The sequence below is a fragment of the Salmo trutta genome, chromosome 22 (assembly GCF_901001165.1).
Source record: "Salmo trutta chromosome 22, fSalTru1.1, whole genome shotgun sequence".
Classification (NCBI taxonomy): Eukaryota; Metazoa; Chordata; class Actinopteri; order Salmoniformes; family Salmonidae; genus Salmo; species Salmo trutta.
The window spans coordinates 37,681,163-37,700,715 of NC_042978.1; the positions used below are offsets into that span (position 1 = coordinate 37,681,163).

The window sequence follows — 19,553 nt, forward strand, 5'->3', positions numbered from 1 at the left end:
ATGAGGGTCAGCTATACAAATTGATGGAAAGTGGTGTTGGGGGAAAAACATACAACATTATAAAATCCATGTACACAAATAACAAGTGTGCTGTTAAAATTGGCAAAAAACACACATTTCTTTCCACAGGACCGTGGGGTGAGAGAGGCATGCAGTTTGAGCCCCACCCTCTTCAACATATACAGTGCATTCGGAAGGTATTCAGACCGCTTGACTTTTTCCACATTTTGTTACATTACAGCCTTATTCTAAAATGTATTAAATAAAATAAATTCCTCATCCATCTACACACAGTACCCCATAATAACAAAGCAAAAACTGTTTTTTAGAAAGTTTTGTATAAAAAAAATACATTAAAAAAATACCTTATTTACATAAGTATTCAGACCCTTTGCTATGAGACTTGAAATTGAGCTCAGGTGCATCCTGTTTCCATTGATCAACCTTGAAACATTTCTAACACTTGATTGGAGTCCACCTATGATAAATGTAATTGATTGGACATGATTTGGAAAGACACACCTGTCTATATAAGGTCCCACAGTTGACAGTGCATGTCAAAGCAAAAATCAAGCCATGAGGTTGAAGGAATTGTCCGTAGCGCTTTGAGACAGGATTATGTCGGGGCATATATTTGGGGAAGGGTACAAAAACATTTCTGCAGCATTGAAGGTCCCCAAGAACACAGTGGCCTCCATCCTTCTTAAATTGAAAAAGTTTGGAACCACCAAGACTCTTCCTAGAGCTGGCCGCTTAGGCCAAACTGAGCAATCGGGGGAGAAGGACCTTGGTCAGGGATGTGACCAAGAACCCGATGGTCACTCTGACAGAGCTCCAGAGTTCCTCTGTGGAGATGGGAGAACTTTCCAGAAGGACAACCATCTCTGCAGCACTCCACCAATCGGGCCTTTATGGTAGAATGGCTAGACGGAAGCCACTCTTCAGTAAAAGGCACATGACAGCCCGCTTGGAGTTTGCCAAAAAGCACCTAAAGGACTCCCAGACCATGAGAAACAAGATTGATTCTTTGGCCTGAATGCCAAGCGTCATGTGTGGAGGAAACTTGGCACCATCCCTATGGTGAAGCATCGTGCTGTGGGGATGTTTTTCAATGGCAGGGACTGGGAGACTAGTCAGGATCGAGGGAAAGATGAACGGAGCAAGTAATGAGATCCTTGATGAAAACCTGCTCCAGAGCGCTCAGGACCTCAGACTGGGGGCGAAGGTTCACCTTCCAACAAGACAACAACCCTAAGCACACAGCCAAGACAAAGCAGGAGTGGCTTCGGGACAAGTCTCTGAATGTCTTTGAGTGGGCCAGCCTGAGCCCAGACTTGATCCCGATCGAACATCTCTGGAGAGACCAGAAAATAGCTGTGCAGCGACGCTCCCCATCCACCCTGACAGAGCTTGAGAGGATCTGTAGAGAAGAATGGGAGGAACTATGTTAATAAAGGTGTCCCAAGCTTGTAGCATCATACCCAAGAAGACTCGAGGCTGTAATTGCTGCCAAAGGTGCTTCAAAAAAGTACTGAGTAAAGGGTCTGAATACTTATGTAAATATGATTTCAGTTTTAAATTTTTTATACATTTGCAAGCATTTCTAAAACCTGTTTTTGATTTGTCATGATCGGGTATTGTGTGTAGATTGATGGTGGGATTAAAAAATATATATTTCAGAATAAGGCTGTAACCTACCAACATTTTGTAAAAGTCAAGGGATATGAATACTTTCCGAATGCACTGTATGTCAAATAATTGGCGAGGGCACTAGAACAGTCTGCAGCCTCCCCCTACTAGAAGTCTGAAGACAAATGTCTGCTGTTCGCTGATGATATGGTGCTTCTGGCCCCAACCAAGGAGGGAAAACAGCAGCACCTAGATCTTCTGCACAAATTCTGTCAGACCTGGGAGAAACTGGCCCTGACAGTAAATCTCAGTAAGACAAAAATAATGGTGCTCCAAAAAAGGTCCAGTTGCCAGGACTGCAAATACAAATTCCATCTTGACACCGTTGCCCTAAAGCACACAAAAAACAATACATACCTCAGCGCCACAGGTAACTTCCACAAAGCTGTGAACGATCTGAGAGACAAGGCAAGAAGTGTTTTTTTATTTACATTTTTTTACCTCTTTTTCTCCCCAATTTCATGATATCCAATTGGTAGTTACAGTCTTGTCCCATCACTGCAACTCCTGTACAGACTTGGGAGAGGTGAAGGTCAAGAGCCATGCATTCTCCGAAACACAACCCTGCCACAGGAGTCAATAGAATGTGACGGGACATCCCGGCCGGCCAAACCCTCCCCTAACCTGGACGACACTGGGCCAATTGTGCATCGCCTCGTAGGTCTCCTGGTCACGACCGACTGCAACACAGCCCAGGATTGAACCCGGGCCTGTAGTGACACCTAAAGCACTGCGATGCAGTGCCTTAGACCTCTGCGCCACTTGGCAGGCCCAAGAAGGGCCTTCTACGCTAACAAAAGAAACATAAAACTCGAAATACCAATTTGGATCTGGTTAAAAATACTTGAATCAGTTATAGAACCCATTGCCCTTTATGGTTGTGTGTCACGATCGTCGTAAGAACTGGACCAAGGCGCAGCGTACGTAGAGTTCCACATGTTTAATCAATGAAACTCACACAAAAAAACAATAAAGAATGAATGAAACGTGACGTCTGGAGTGCTCACAGGCAACTACACAAAAACAAGATCCCACAAAACACAGTGGGGAAATGGCTGCCTGAATATGATCCCAAATCAGAGACAACAATAAACAGCTGCCTCTGATTGGGAACCATACCAGGCCAACATAGAAATAAAAAACCTAGTCTAGAACACCCACCCTAGTCACACCCTGACCTAACCAAAATAGAGAATAAAAAGGCTCCTCCTATGGTCAGGGCATGACATTGTGAGGTCTGGGGTTCGTTGACCAACCAAGAATTCACAAAATGGGACAAACACCAAATTGAGACTGCATGCAGAACTCTGCAAAAATATCCTCTGTGTACGACATAAAACACCAAATAATGATTGCAGAACTGAATTAGGCTGATAACCACTAATTATCAAAATCCAGAAAAGAGCAATTACAGTTGAAGTCGGAAGTTTACATACACCTTAGCCAAATACATTAAAACTCAGTTTTTCACAATTCCTGACATTTAATCCTAGTAAATATTCCCTGTCTTAGGTCAGTTAGGATCACCACTTTATTTTAAGAAAATGAAATGTCAGAATTATTTCTTTCATCACATTCCCAGTGGGTCAGAAGTTTACATACACTCAATTAGTATTTGGTAGCATTGACTTTAAATTGTTTCACTTGGGTCAAACATTTCGGGTAGCCTTCCACAAGCTTCCCACAATAAATTGGATGAATTTTGTCCCATTCCTCCTGACAGAGCTGGTGTAACTGAGTTAGGTTTGTAGGCCTCCTTGCTCGCACACGCTTTTTCAGTTCTGCCCACAAATGTTATATAGGATTGAGGTCAGGCTTTGTGATGGCCACTCCAATACCTTGGCTTTGTTGTCCTTAAGCCATTTTGCCACAACTTTGGAAGTATGCTTGGGGTCATTGTCCATTTGGAAGACCCATTTGCGATGAACCTTTATCTTCCTGACTGATGTCTTGAGATGTTGCTTCAATATATCCACATAATTGTCCTTCCTCATGTAGCCATCTATTTTGTGAAGTGCACCAGTCCCTCCTGCAGCAAAGCACCCCCACAACATGATGCTGCCACCCCTGTGCTTCACGGTTGGGATGGTGCTCTTCGGCTTGCAAGACACCCTCTTTTTCCTCCAAACATAACGATGGTCATTATGGCCAAACAGTTCTATTTTTGTTTCATCAGACCAAAGGACATTTCTCCAAAAAGTACAATATTTATCCCCATGTGCAGTTGCAAACCATAGTCTGGCTTTATTATGGCGGTTTTGGAGCAGTGGCTTCTTCCTTTCAGGTTATGTCGATATAGGACTCGTTTTACTGTGAATAAAGACACTTTTTTACCTGTTTCCTCCAGCATCTTCACAAGGTCCTTTGCTGTTGTTCTGGGATTGATTTGCACTTTTCGCACCAAAGTACGTTCATTTCTAGGAGACAGAACGCATCTCCTTCCTGAGCGGTATGACGGCTTCATCGTCCCATGGTGTTTATACTTGCGTACTATTGTTTGTACAGATGAACGTGGTACCTTCAGGCATTTGGAAATTGCTCCCAAGGATGAACCAGACTTGTGGAGGTCTACAATAATTTTTCTGAAGTCTTGGCTGATTTCTTTTGATTTTCCCATGATGTCAAGCAAAGAGGCACTGAGTTTGAAGGTAGGCCTTGAAATACATCCACAGGTACACCTCCTATTGACTCAAACGATGTCAATTAGCCTATCAGAAGCGTCTAAAGCCATGACGTCATTTTCTGGAATTTTCCAAGCTGTTTAAAGGCACAGTCAACTTAGTGTATGTAAACTTCTGACCCACTGGAATTGTGATACAGTAAATTATAAGTGAAATAATTTGTCTGTAAACAATTGTTGTCAAAATTAATTGTGTCATGCACAAAGTAGATGGCCTAACCGACTTGCTAAAACTATAGTTTGTTAACAAGAAATTTGTGGAGTGGTTGAAAAACGAGTTTTAATGTCTCCAACCTAAGTGTATGTAAACTTCCGACTTCAACTGTACATTGTCCAACCACCTAAAAGAAAGCAATTCCCAAACCTTCCAGAACAAAGGCATCACCTACAGAGAGATGAACCTGGAGAAGAGTCCCCTAAGCAAGCTGGTCCTGGGGCTCTGTTCACAAGCACAACAATACCCCACAGAGCCCCAGGACAGCAACACAATTAGTCCCAACCAAATCATGAGAAAAAAAGAAAAATATATAGTTACTTGACACATTGGATAGAATTAACAAAAACACAAAGCAAACAAGAATGCTATTTGGCCGTAAACAGAGAGTACCCAGTGGCAGATTACCTGACCACTGTGACTGACCAAAAATTAAGGAAAGGCCGCCGTAGGCAGACCTAGCTCTCAAGAGAAGACAGGCTACTGCCCACAAAATGAGCTGCACTTCCTAACCTCCTGCCAAATGTATGGACATATTAGAGACATATTTCCCCCAGATGTATTTATTTTCCCTTTTGTACTTGAACTATTTGCACATCATTACAACACTGTATATAGCAATAATATGACATTTGAAATGTCTCTATTCTTTTGGAACTTTTGTCAATCAATCAAATGTATTTCCTAAAGCCCTTCTTACATCAGCCGATGTCACAAAGTGCTATACAGAAACCCAGGCTAAAACCCCAAAGAGCAAGCAATGCAGATGTAGAAGCACGGTGAATAGGAAAAACTCCATAGAAAGGCAGGAACCTAAGAAGAAACCTAGAGAGGAACCAGGCTCTGAGGGGTGGCCAGTCCTCTTCTGGCTGTGCTAGGTGGGGATTATAACAGTATATGGCCAAGATGTTCAAACGTTCATAGATGACCAGCAGGGTCAAAAATAATAATCACAGTGGTTGTAGAGGGTATAACAGGTCAGCACCTCAGGAGTAAATGTCAGTTGGCTTTTCAAAGTCGATCATTCAGAGTTAGAGACAGCAGGTGCGGTAGAGAGAGAGAGTCGAAAACAGCAGGTCCAGGACAAGGTAGCACGTCCGGTGAACAGGTCAGGGTTCCATAGCTGCAGGCAGTACAGTTGAAACTGGAGCAGCAGCACGACGAGGTGGACTGGGGACAGCAAGGATTCATCAGGCCTGGTAGTCCTGATGCATGGTCCTAGGGTTCAGGTCCTCTGAGAGAAAGAGAAAGAAAGAGAGAGCGAGAGAAAGAGAGAGACAGAGAATTAGAGGGAGCATACTTAAATTCACACAGGACACCGGATAAGACAGCAGAAGTACTCCAGATATAACAGACTGACCCTAGCCCCCCGACACATAAACTTTTGCAGCATAATTGCAGCTGCAAAATCTGGACCCCTACAAATCAGCCGGGCTAGACAATCTGAACCCTTTCTTTCTAAAATGATCTGCCGAAATTGTTGCAACCCCTATTACTAGCCTGTTCAACCTCTCTTTCGTGTCGTCTGAGATTCCCAAAGGTTGGAAAGCAGCTGCAGTCATCCCCCTCTTCAAAGGGGGGGACACTCTTGACCCAAACTGCTACATACCTATATCTATCCTATCCTGCCTTTCTAAAGTCTTCGAAAGCCAAGTCAACAAACAGATTACCGACCATTTCGAATCCCACCGCACCTTCTCCGCTATGAAATCTGGTTTCAGAGCTGGTCATGGGTGCACCTCAGCCATGCTCAAGGTCCTAAACGATATCGTAACCACCATCGATAAGAAACAATACTGTGCTGCCGTATTCATTGACCTGGCCAAGGCTTTCGACACTGTCAATCACCACATCCTCATCGGCAGACTCAATAGCCTTGATTTCTCAAATGATTGCCTCGCCTGGTTCACCAACAACTTCTCTGATAGAGTTCAATGTGTCAAATCGGATGGCCTGTTGTCCGGGCCTCTGGCAGTCTCTATGGGGGTGCCACAGGGTTCAATTATTGGGCCAACTCTTTTCTCTGTATACATCAATGATGTCCCTCTTGCTGCTGGTGAGTCTCTGATCCACCTCTACGCAGACGATACCGTTCTGTATACTTCTGGCCCTTTGGACACTGTGTTAACTACCCTCCAGACGAGCTTTAATGCCATACAACTCTCCTTCCGTGGCCTCCAACTACTCTTAAATACAAGTAAAACTAAATGCATGCTCTTCAACCGATCGCTGCCTGCACCTGCCCGCCCGTCCAGCATCACTACTCTGGATGGTTCTGACTTAGAATATGTGGACAACTACAAATACCTAGGTGTCTGGTTAGACTGTAAACTCTCCTTCCAGACTCACATCAAACATCTCCAATCCAAAGTTAAATCTAGAATTGACTTCCTATTTCGCAACAAAGCATCCTTCACTCATGCTGCCAAACATACCCTCGTAAAACTGACCATCCTACCGATCCTCGACTTCGGTGATGTAATTTACAAAATAGCCTCCAATACCCTACTCAATAAACTGGATGCAGTCTATCACAGTGCCATCCGTTTTGTCACCAAAGCCCCATATACTATCCACCACGGCAACCTGTACGCTCTTGTTGGCTGGCCCTCGCTTCATACTCGTCGCCAAACCCACTGGCTCCAGGTCATCTACAAGACCCTGCTAGGTAAAGTCCCCCCTTATCTCAGCTCACTGGTCACCATAACAGCACCCACCTGTAGCATGCGCTCCAGCAGGTATATCTCTCTGGTCACCCCCAAAGCCAATTCCTCCTTTGGCCGTCTCTCCTTCCAGTTCTCTGCTGCCAATGACTGGAACGAACTACAAAAATCTCTGAAACTGGAAACACTTATCTCCCTCACTAGCTTTAAGCACCAGCTGTCAGAGCAGCTCACAGACCACTGCACCTGTACATAGCCCATCTATAATTTAGCCTAAACAACTACCTCTTCCCCTACTGTATTTATTTATAGGGACAGTAAGGAGGCCTGCGTCTTGTGACCGTAGCGTACGTGTAGGTATGTACGGCAGGACCAAATCGGAAAGATAGATAGGAGCAAGCCCATGTAATGCTTGGTAGGTAAGCAGTAAAACCTTGAAATCAGCCCTAGCCTTAACAGGAAGCCAGTGTAGAGAGGCTAGCACTGGAGTAATATGATCACATTTTTGGGTTCTAGTCAAGATTCTAGCAGCCATGTTTAGCACTAACTGAAGTTTATTTTGTGCTTTATCTGGGTAGCCCGGAAAGTAGAGCATTGCAGAAGTCTAATCTAAAAGTGACAAAAGCATGGATAAATTTTTCCTGCATCATTTTTCGACAGAAAGTTTCAGATTTTACATAGATGGAAAAAAGCTGTCCTTGAAAAAGGCTTGATATGTTCGTCAAAAGAGAGATCAGGGGCCAGAGTAACGTTGAGGTCCTTTACAGTTTTTTTGAGACTACTGTACAACCATCAAGATTAATTGTCAGATCTAACAGAAGATCTCTTTGTTTCTTGGGACCTAGAACTAGCATCTCTGTTTTGTCCGAGTTCAAACGTTTTTTTTTTTACAAGGGTAAGGTGACTAGGCATCAGGATATATGATAAACAGAGTAGCAGCAGGGTATATGATGAGTGTACAGTATGTGAGTGGGTATGTGTAGTGTCAGTATATATGTATGTTTATCAGAATATGTGTCTGAGCAAATGATGGATTGAGTGTTTGTATGTGTGTTGGAGTATCAAATCAAATCAAATGCATTTATATAGCCCTTCGTATATCAGCTGAAATCTCAAAGTGATGTACAGAAACCCAGCCTAAAACCCCAAACAGCAAGCAATGCATGTGAAAGAAGCACGGTGGCTAGGAAAAACTCCCTAGGAAAAACTCCCTAGAAAGGCCAAAAACCTAGGAAGAAACCTAAAGAGGAACCAGGCTATGAGGGGTGGCCAGTCCTCTTCTGGCTGTGCCGGGTGGATATTATAACAGAACATGGTCAAGATGTTAAAATGTTCATAAATGACCAGCATGGTCAAATAATAATAATCATAGTAGTTGTCGAGGGTGCAACAAGCACGTCCGGTGAGCAGGTCAGGGTTCCGTAGCCGCAGGCAGAACAGTTGAAACTGGAGCAGCAGCATGGCCAGGTGGACTGGGGACAGCAAGGAGTCATCATGCCAGGTAGTCCCGAGGCATGGTCCTAGGGCTCAGGTCCTCCGAGAGAAAGAGAGAAAGAGAGAATTAGAGAGAGCATATTTAAATTCACACAGGACACCGGATAGGACAAGAGAATAGTCCAGATGTAACAGACTGACCCTAGCCCCCCGACACATAAACTACTGCAGCATAAATACTGGAGGCTGAGACAGGGGGGATCAGAAGACACTATGGCCCCATCCGATGATACCCCCGGACAGGGCCAAACAGGCAGGATATAACCCCACCCACTTTGCCAAAGCACAGCCCCCACACCACTAGAGGGATGTCTACAACCACCAACCTACCGTCCGAAGACAAGGCCGAGTATAGCCCACAAAGTGTGCGTAGTGTGTAGGAATCTGTGCTTGTGCATAGAGACAGTGTTAAAATAAGAATTAAAAACAAAGGTCAACTCAGACAGTCTGTGTAGCCATTTTGTTATGTATTTAGTTAGCTATTTAACAGTCATATAGCATGGAGATAGAAGCTGTTCAGGAGCTTGTTGGTGTCAGACTTAAGGCACCGGTACCGCTTTCCCTTGTGGAGGCAGAGAGAACAGTCTATGGCTTGAGTGGTTGGAGTCTAACGATTTTAAAGGCCTTCCTTTCACACCACATGACATAGAGTTCCAGGATGGCAGGGAGCTCGGCCCCAGTGATGTACTGAGCTGTCCACACCACCCTCTGTAGCGCCATGCAGTCGAGGGCAGTGCTACTTCCATATCAAGCAATGATGCAGCCAGTCAAGACCCCCCCCCACGATCAGCTCTTTGGTCTTACTGATGTTGAAGGAGAGGGTTGTTGTTCCGGCCCCACACTGTCAGGTCACTGACCTCCTCCCAGTACGCTGTCTCATCATCGCCGGTGATCAGGCCTACCACCGTCGTGTCGTCAGCAAACTTGATGATGGTGTTGGAGTCGTGCGTGGCCACGCAGTCATGGGTGAATAGGGAGTACAGGAGGGGACTTAGCACACACGCCTGTGGGGCACCCATGTTGAGGGTCAGCGGGGCGGAGGTGATGTTGCCTACCCTCACCACCTGGGGCCCATCAGGAAGTCCAAGATCCAGTTGCAGAGGGAGGTGTTCAATCCCAGGGTCGTAAGCTTGGTGATGAGCTTGGAGGGGTCAATGGTGTTGAATACTGAGCTGTATTCAATGAACAGCATTCTCACATAGGTATTCCTCTCATCTCGGTGGGTGAGGGTAGTGTGGAGTGCAATTGAGATTGCGTCGTCTATGGATCTGTTGGGGCGGTATGCAAATTGGAGTTGTCTAGGGTTTCTGGGATGATGGAGTTGATGTGTGCCATAACTAGTCTCTCAATGCACTTCATGATTACAGATGTGAGTGCTACAAGGCGGTAGTCATTGTGGCATGAAACCTTACAGTTCTTGGGAACAAGAATGATGGTGGTCATTTTAAACATGTGGGGATTACAGACTGGGACAAGGAGAGGTTGAAAATTACAGTGAATATACCTGCCACCTGTTCTGCGCATGCTCTGAGAAAGCACCCTGGAATACCATAAGGCCCCCTGGCCTTGCAGGTATTGACCTGATTAAAGACTTCTCACTTCGGCCTCGGAGAGCGAGATCACCCATACCCGGTACAATGGTGTTATTGTCAAAGCGTGCATAAATGCATTGAGTTCGTCTGGTAGAGTGGCTTCGTTGGGCAGATCACAGCTGGGTCTTCCTTTGTAATCTGTAATGGACTATAGCCCCTGCCACATGCAGCGGTCGTCGGAGCCTGTGTAATATGATTCCACCCTATTCCTATATTGTTCTTTTGCTCGTTTGATGACTCTGCTGAGGTCATTGTGACACCTCTTGTACTTGTTTCTTTCCTCAGCCGTAACCTCAGGGTTGTCTGCAATAGCCCTGTGTGCGGTAGCACTATCCTTTAGTTTAGTGCCAACTTTAGTGTTAATCCAGGGCTTTTGATTTGGGAAGCAGTGAATCTGTGGGGACAAGTCGCCGATGCATTTCCTAATAAAGCCAGTGACGGAGGTGGTTAGCTCTTCGATGTTATCCGCGGAGTCCCGAAACATATTCGAATCAGTTCTAGCAAAGCAGTCCTGTAGTATAATCTCTGATTCCGGAGCATTTCTCAAAGGACAAGTCACAAATAATTCCTGTTTGAGCTTCTACTTTTAAACAGTAGCAGGAGTATGTATGGAGTCATGATCTGATTTGCTGAATGGTGGACGAGAGAGGGCCTCGTATTCTTGCTTGTGGGTAGAATAAAAGTGGTCTAGGACTTTATCGCCTCTACTGGCGAGGGAGATGTGTTGATGGTAGTTGGGTATCACATGTTTTAATGATGCAGAACTTAATGATCATTGGCAACCAGAAAAGAAGCCTCTGGAGGTACATTTTCCTGCTTGGTTATAGCCTCATACAGTTTGTTAAGTGCCGACTTGTTATTTTACTTATCCTGAGGTGGACTGTATACAACAGTCACGAAAACAGCTGAAAACTCTCTTGGGAAGTAAAAGGGTCGGCATTTGACCATCAGGTATTCCAAGACGGGTGAACACTTTTCATCGTGCTTGAGTCAGTACAGCAGTTGTTGTTGATGAAGAGCTTGCAAAACGGCGGCCATCCAGTGTAGCGCCAGTACAGTAGGCGGAGTTAATGCACAATAGCGTTGGATGCCAGATGCCGATAAACCCCACAGAAGAAGGGGAGAGGGCGACAACGGTAGCCAGCTTGCCATACACTGGTCCGGTAGACAGTGTCCTACGCCCCACCTGGCGGGCACTGTTTTCCCGCAGTTCTGTTAACGATGGCGAGGGCATCGTTAACAGAACGTAGGTAGCTCGCTAGTTAGCGACACCATGTGCTAGTTAGCTAGCACACTGTGTCGTCCCGCCTTCCGCCTGCTGTGTACCGGTGTCATCCTTAGGACTACCTGGCTAAACTGCAGTGCTAGCGGGAGACAGGGATGACAGGTAGGTGGGTGAAAAAACTCAGATAATACTTTTTATTTCCCTTTTGACCCACATTCCAGTGTAACACAAGCGGGAAGGGGGGGGTAATTCATGCATGAACCAATGGGGTACTCGAGTGGGGGTGGGTGTTCATGCAGATGCAGGAACGCCACGAATTGTGGACTGCAGTTGCACACTAAAGCCTCGCTTCGCCTCTTCCTCTGCGTTGGTGTATGTTGATTTACCAACCGGAAGCGCTAGCCGGAAGTTGCTCCTGTATTCGTGACGTGTTCTTGTAACTACTATTTGCAGTTGCTGCTGACATCAAATTCCATACTCAAATTTGGCGAGAGTTTGCTGATAAATTATTGCCACATTCACTACCATAGGAAAGGGATCGTGATACGACCTACAAAAATGACAACCATGTTCGCAGACACTATTCTTATTGTGTTCATATCTGTTTGCACAGCTCTGTTAGCTGAGGGTAAGTAACTACAGTAGCTAGCTAACGTTAATTTTAGCTAAGCTATCTGGCTGACTTTAACTAGCTACCTGATACTGACTTTCTAATTTTGGCTAGCAACCTTCAAACATATTCGTGATGTATGTTATTTGGTAAACGCTGAGTGCTGTAGATGTTTTGTCATTTGGAAACATGTTTAATCCGGGGTATAAGTAGCACGACGCCTCTTAGCTTTGGGACGCAACATTGGGAGTCTGCCATTATGAGGCAACAGCCATCAGAGCTAAGCATTGCGAGCTCTCGGCCAGTTCACTGGCTATCTGTAAACGACTTTGTGACTACGGCTGATGTTAAAATGACTTTATGAAATAAATGTGATTGATGGTCGCCATTGGTGTACTAATGATGATGATAACCGCAAACTTGTTATTTATAGTTAGTGACAGTAGCTTATGTTTCATCAGGAGATGATTGGGGCATCATCTCATACACATGCATGATTTTCTATGCATATTCATTGATATGTTGCTGTATTGATTGCTCTAAATGTAGTATTTGCATAACCTTTAAACATCACCATCCTAAGGAATTACATGGGTGTTGGTATATCGTACTGCAAAGTACAAGAGTCTGAAGGCAGAGGTGGAAAAGCAAAGCAAGAAACGTGAGTGTCTTAAGTACATTTTCATTGCTTTTCACAATTTACACACAGATGACATTATTCAGTTCTTGGATCAAATCAAATTTAATTTGTCACATGCGCCGAATACAACAGTTGTAGACCTTCAACACATTTACATTTACATTTGCATTTAAGTCATTTAGCAGACACTCTTATCCAGAGCGACTTACAAATTGGTGCATTCACCTATAATATCCAGTAGAACAACCACTTTACAATAGTGCATCTAAATCTTTTAAAGGGGGGGGGTTTACTTTATCCCATAGTACCCTCAAAGCTCATCACTAAGCTAAAGATCCTGGGACTAAACACCTCCCTCTGCAACTGAATACTGGACTTCCTGACGGGCTGCCCCCAGGTGGTGAGGGTAGGTAACAACACATCTGCCATGCTGATCCTCAACACTGGAGCTCCGCAGGGGTGCGTGCCCATGACTGCATGGCGACTCCAACACCATCATTAAGTTTGCAGACGACACAACAGCGGTAGGCCTGGTCAACGATGAGACGGCCTATAGGGAGGAGGTCAGAGACCTGGCCGGGTGGTGCCAGAATATCAACCTATCCCTCAACGTAACCAAGACTAAGGAGATGATTGTGGACTACAGGACAAGGGGGACCGAGCACACCCCCATTCTCATCGACGGGGCTGTAGTGGAGCAGGTTGAGAGTTTCAAGTTCCTTGGCGTCCACATCAACAACAAACTAGAATGGTCCAAACACACCAAGACAGTCGTGAAGAGGGCACGACAAAGCCTATTCCCCCTCAGGAAACTAAAAAGATTTGGCATGGGTCCTGAGATCCTCAAAAGGTTCTACAGCTGCAACATCGAGAGCATCCTGACTGGTTATATCACTGCCTGGTACGGCAATTGCTCGGCCTCTGACCGCAAGGCACTACAGAGGGTAGTGCGTACGGCCCAGTACATCACTGGGGCTAAGCTGCCTGCCATCCAGGACCTCTACACCAGGCAGTGTCAGAGGAAGGCCCTAAAAATGATCAAAGACCCTAGCCACCCCAGTCATAGACTGTTCACTCTACTACCGCATGGCAAGCGGTACCGGAGTGCCCAGTCTAGGACAAAAAGGCTTCTCTCTTTTTACTGTTTTATTTCTTTACCTACATATTGTTCACCTAATACCTTTTTTGCACTACTGGTTAGAGCCTGTAAGTAAGCATTTCACTGTAAGGTTGTATTCTGTGCACATGACAAATATACTTTGATTTGATACAGTGAAATGTTTACTTACAAGCCCTTAACCGGGGGGGGATGCAAATAGTCTGGGTAGCCATTTGATTAGCTGTTCAGGAGTCTTGTGGCAACCTGTCAGGATGCTCTCGATGGTGCAGCTGTAAAACCTTTTGAGGATCTGAGGCCCCATGCCAAATATTTTCAGTCTCCTGAGGGGGAATAGGTTTTGTCGTGCCCTCTTCACGACTGTCTTAGTGTGCTTGGACCATGTTAGTGTGTTGGTGATGTGGACGCCAAGGTACTTGAAGCTCTCAACCTGCTCCACTACAGCCCCGTCGATGAGAATGGGGGTGTGCTCGGTCCTCCTTTTCCTGTAGTCCACAATCATCTCCTTTGTCTTGATCACGTTGAGGGAGATGTTGTTTTCCTTGCACCACACGGTCAGGTCTCTGACCTCCCTATAGGCTGTCTCATTGTTGTCAGTGATCAGGCCTACCACTGTTGTCATCAGTAAACTTAATGATGGTGTTGGAGTCGTGTCTGGCTGTGCAGTCATAAGTGAACAGGGAGTACAGGAGGGGACTGAGCACGCACCCCTGAGGGGCCCCCGTGTTGAGGATTAGCGTGGCGGATGTGTTGTTACCTACCCTTACCGTTGTTGTTTTCAAGGGTGACAGCTCTGTAGTGAAAAATATTTTTGTATATATATTTGAATATTTCAGTGGAGAAGAAGAAGGAAACCATTACAGAATCTGCAGGACGTCAACAGAAGAAAAAGATTGGTAAGATAGAAGTCATATGTTTATACAGTATGTATTTGGACCATAGCAATCGCCTCATCATAATTTTGACAAGACTATTACGATAATAGATATGACGGTTGGTGTATATAAAATATGTTGTCCCCATACACAATGTTTTAACTTCACAGAGAGGCAAGAGGAGAAACTGAAGAACAACAACAGAGATCTATCCATGGTGAGAGAAATGTATTTTGTTGTCATACAAATTAAGCAAGCCAACGCCCTGTGTATTCCAATTTCATTTCCTATCTAGCTTCATTGATGAAGGGGTGACCACATTTCATCTGACTGTCCTCCGTCTTGTGTTACAGGTACGAATGAAGTCCATGTTCGCCATTGGCTTCTGTTTCACAGCGTTGATGGGAATGTTCAACTCCATGTGAGTGTACAGACAATGACAAATGATATCTGTTAGATCTAGTGGCACGGTTGGCTACTCTGTTATGATGACAAACAACTCACTGTGTTCATTGTGAGTTTTTTTGTTAAGCAATTGCTCTCAGCTCAAAGTTAGTCATTCAATGCACCTCCCTACCCACTGTTTGCTAATATCATTCTCTTGTTTTAGCTTTGATGGAAGGGTGGTGGCAAAACTGCCATTCGTCCCACTGTCCTACATTCAGGGCCTTTCCCATCGCAACCTTTTGGGCGAGGACTTCACTGACTGCTCCTTCATCTTCTTGTACATTCTCTGCACCATGTCCATCAGACAGGTAACTCAACTGACACTATCTTACCACCTGTCATGGGTTGCAATATATTGACAAGAGTAGCAAATACTGTGCTAACAAAAAGAGTAAGGAAATACATTTATGGATTTGAAGTTGAAGGTTTCCACAGACCCAATCTCTTAAAATATGATTCCACATTCAACAGCTTACAGTTCACAACTTTCCAGAACAGGGACTTCTCATACATATCCTTGGTTTCTGTCTACTTGCTATTTAAATATTGTTTCCATCCATCCACAGAACATCCAGAAGATGCTCGGTCTGGCCCCCTCCAGAGCTGCCACCAAGCAGGCTGGAGGTTTTTTGGGACCCCCTCCCCAGGCAGCTAAGTTCTCCTAAGAACCAAGCACATGGGTGGTGTTCCAGGCTCACTACATTACATTACAGTCCAATGGTTGTGTACCATGTCATCGAGTGTGCAGCCGAGCATCAGATCCTATATCATATGATGTGATTTTTGCAATGTAGTCTGCTTAGAACGAGTCTTCAATCCTATTTCTACACTGTGACTGTCTGGCCACAGAGAGAAGGGAGAGGACAGCCCCCTCACCTGTACAGAGAATGACATTGCTGTCACAGTGATGGATGGGACGACTCTTTGTATACATTGAATACCATCAGCAGCTACTATATCATTCATTCATTACCTGTACCCATTATTTCATTGAAGTTTGTAGTGTACCTGGTTTTACCCATTTTCCTTATTTTAGTTTTAGTTTGTTTAGTTTGACATAAGTAGCTGATTGTGAGTGCTAATGATTTACAAAATGTTACAAAAGTGTGAAATATATCCTGTTTATATTCAGATAAATATTGTGATAAGATGCTAAACAAAAATCGTATGAGATGGAATAAATTAAGCAGAACTGGGAGTGGATTGGCTGTTTGGTTCATCAGTACATTGTGATTGCCTGGCTCTGTAGTATTTCATTTCTTACTTATTGAATAAATGTTTTATCACATTTTAGCCTGTTTGATGCTGTTTTCTTTTCTTTCTTTGCAATTGTGTATGATTTATGGCTGCTACCACAGAATATTATAAGTAAAACAAGTATTCATGACTTTGGTGGTTCCTATCTTAGAAAGCCATAAGTGGGTTAATGAGTCAGCAGAAAATTGTTACTCAATAGTCTACAATATTGGAGCTGGGCTGGGGCCAACAACACACAGATCAAGAGGACTGCTAAATGAATTGGCAGGGTCATTCCTATGATACAGTGCCTTTGTCTCCAGGAATGATCAGTTCTTATTTAGTGTAAAATGTGGATTCCAAAAGGCTTTAAATTTAAGGTCACCTTAACACAAAAATATGGATCCTGAAAGGGAATTGAATTTTTACATTTACATTTTAATTGAATTCATGTTATTACACTTTTTTTGTCAGTGGATATCGTTTTTTTTTTGCCATGTCCCCAGGTGATATTTATCGACTTCCACAAGAAATATAAGCCATATAATAATAACATTTACCAAACCTTTAACTATTTTATAGTCCTAGTTAAATTATTTTTCATCAGTAATGATTTTTTTTCATGATTATTGTATTTATTTTATTTAAAATATTCTGTGTGTCCCTGATACCACTTTCCAGTCTGTTAGTTTGTTGTAATTCTCCATTTAAGAAAACAACACTTTCCTATAATGACCCCACATTCAGAAAGTATGGGAAAACTATGGTGCAAAGCTACATAAATATAAACACTCAGTTATATCTATGTGTCCATGTTTCAGGTTGTTAGTCTGTATGTCCTACTCATCAATGTCCACCCTGTTAGGCTAAATTATAGAGAACATTTAAAATGTTAAAATATGTTTGATAGAGCAGTTAAAATCCTGTTCAAGTGTTCACCATTTTGCTAGCTCAATCTTGCTCACTCACAGAGCTATCGCTAATTTAGACTCAACATGTCCACCCAGTTAGGATTATGCACTCAAACAGTTTTTAAGTGCCTGAGCTTGACCAATATGTTTTTCTGAAAGTCAAACATGTCCTTTTTCTGATATACAGTACCAGTCAAAAGCTTGGCAACACATTCATGGGTATTTCTTTATTTTTTACTATTTTCAACATTTTCCACCCTTTGCCTTGATGAAAGCTTTGCACATTCTTGGCATTCTCTCAACCAGCTTCACCTGGAATGCTTTTTCAACAGTCTTGAAGGAGTTCCCACATATGCGGAGCACTTAATGGCGGTTTTTCCTTCACTCTGCAGTCCAACTCATCCCAAACCATCTCAATTGGGTTGAGATCGGGTGATTGTGGAGGGCAGGTCATCTGATGCAGCACTCCATCACTCCCCTTCTTGGTCAAATAGCCCTTACACAGCCTGGAGGTGTGTTGGGTCATTGCCCTGTTGAAAAACAAATGATAGTCCCACTAAGCGCTGTTGGGTTCGGGGTGAAACTTTGAACATTGCTATACTAGAGACATTGTTATACCCAAAAACATAGCATATAAAGGAGTGAAAGAGACTGTTTTTTTTACATCAGAAGTTAATGGTTATCTGCAGGGGACAGATGGCTGTGGAATGTGTTAGGGGATACGGGTGGAGATCTTTGGATTAGGCCTCAAGGGTGTTGAGGTCAGGTCAGTTTCCCTTAAAACCTGTTGGGGCTAGGGGGCAGTATTGAGAAATTTGAAAAAAATATGTGCCCATTTTTAACTGCCACCTACACCAACTCAGAAGCTAGGATATGCATATTTGGATAGAAACACTCTGAATTTTCTAAAACTGTTTGAATGGTGTCTGTAAGTATAACAAAACTCATATGGCAGGCAAAAACCTGAGAAAACCTGAGAGAAAAAAAGAATTTTGTGGCTGTACTGTTTTTTTGTGTCATTGTTTAATAGATACCACAGTGAGAAAGGATTCATTTCGCAACTCCTACGGCTTCCACTAGATGTCAGCGATCTTTATAAAGTTGTTTGAAGCGTCTATGATTAACAGAGACCAAATTAGAATGCAGGGAAGCGACGTCCCTGGGATGTCGTCACTTCCATTATTGCCTGCACCTGCGCAATCATGAGACGCTAGACATTTTTCAAAAACATTTTTCTAGACACAGGTGAGGTCGGGTTGAAACATTACTGATGTTTCACGTTAAAAATGGCTCTAAAGATTGATGCTAAACAACGTTTGACATGTTTGAACGAATGTAAATATATTATTTTTTTTAACTTTTTAAACTTTTTGCCGTGACTTCACACCCCCCCGCGCTACTTTTTAGTGGCCACCTAAGCGCTAACAACATGGAACAACTTGGAGTTATTTGGACATCAATTATGAACTTTGTCAAAAGAAACCACATTTGTTGTGGTCCTGGGATTCCTGGAAGTGCCAATGGATGAAGATAATCAAAGGTAAGGGATTATTGACAATAGTATTATTGATATTACATGGTTACAAGATGATGCTAACCTATATAGCCTAGCTTATTGTTCTTAGCACAGCACCCGGTTTATTGCAACTTGTGATTTCCCAGTAAAGTTATTTTGAAATCTGGCAATACAGTAGCATTTACGAAATGTTAAACTATAATTATTTGAATGACAATATTATAATTTACCAATGTTTTCGAATAGTAATTTTGTAAATTGTAACGTTGTTCACCGGAAGCATTTCAGAGAAGAAAAAAATCTGAATTTCACCGCTACTGTAAAATGCTGTTTTTGGATATAAATATGAACTTGATGGAACAAAAAATGCATGTATTGTATAACATAATGTCCTAGGAGTGTCATCTGATGGAGATTGTCAAAGGTTGGTGCATAATTTTAGCTGGTTTCTGCTTTTGGTGACGCCTGACCTTGAATTGAAAATGGATGTTTGTACTTTTGTGGCTATGTACTGTCCTAACATAATCTAACTTTATGCTTTTGCCGTAAAGCCTCTTTGAAAATCGAACAATGTGGTTAGATTAAGGAGATGTTTATCTTTTAAATGGTGTAAAATAGTTGATTGTTTGAGAAATTGAAATTAT

At 43.4% G+C, this 19,553-nt stretch overlaps 1 protein-coding gene across 1 annotated transcript; it reads left to right on the forward strand.

Annotated features, from left to right (window-relative positions):
• Positions 1–11,941: 11,941 nt before the first annotated feature.
• tmco1 (transmembrane and coiled-coil domains 1) lies at positions 11,942–16,539 on the forward strand. The gene is made up of 7 exons (XM_029707885.1): positions 11,942–12,185; positions 12,751–12,828; positions 14,761–14,820; positions 14,970–15,016; positions 15,153–15,220; positions 15,410–15,554; positions 15,813–16,539. Exons 1-7 carry the CDS (start codon positions 12,116–12,118, stop codon positions 15,909–15,911), a joined length of 567 nt encoding a protein of 188 aa, XP_029563745.1. The 5' UTR covers positions 11,942–12,115; the 3' UTR covers positions 15,912–16,539.
• The last annotated feature ends 3,014 nt before the right edge of the window (positions 16,540–19,553 follow it).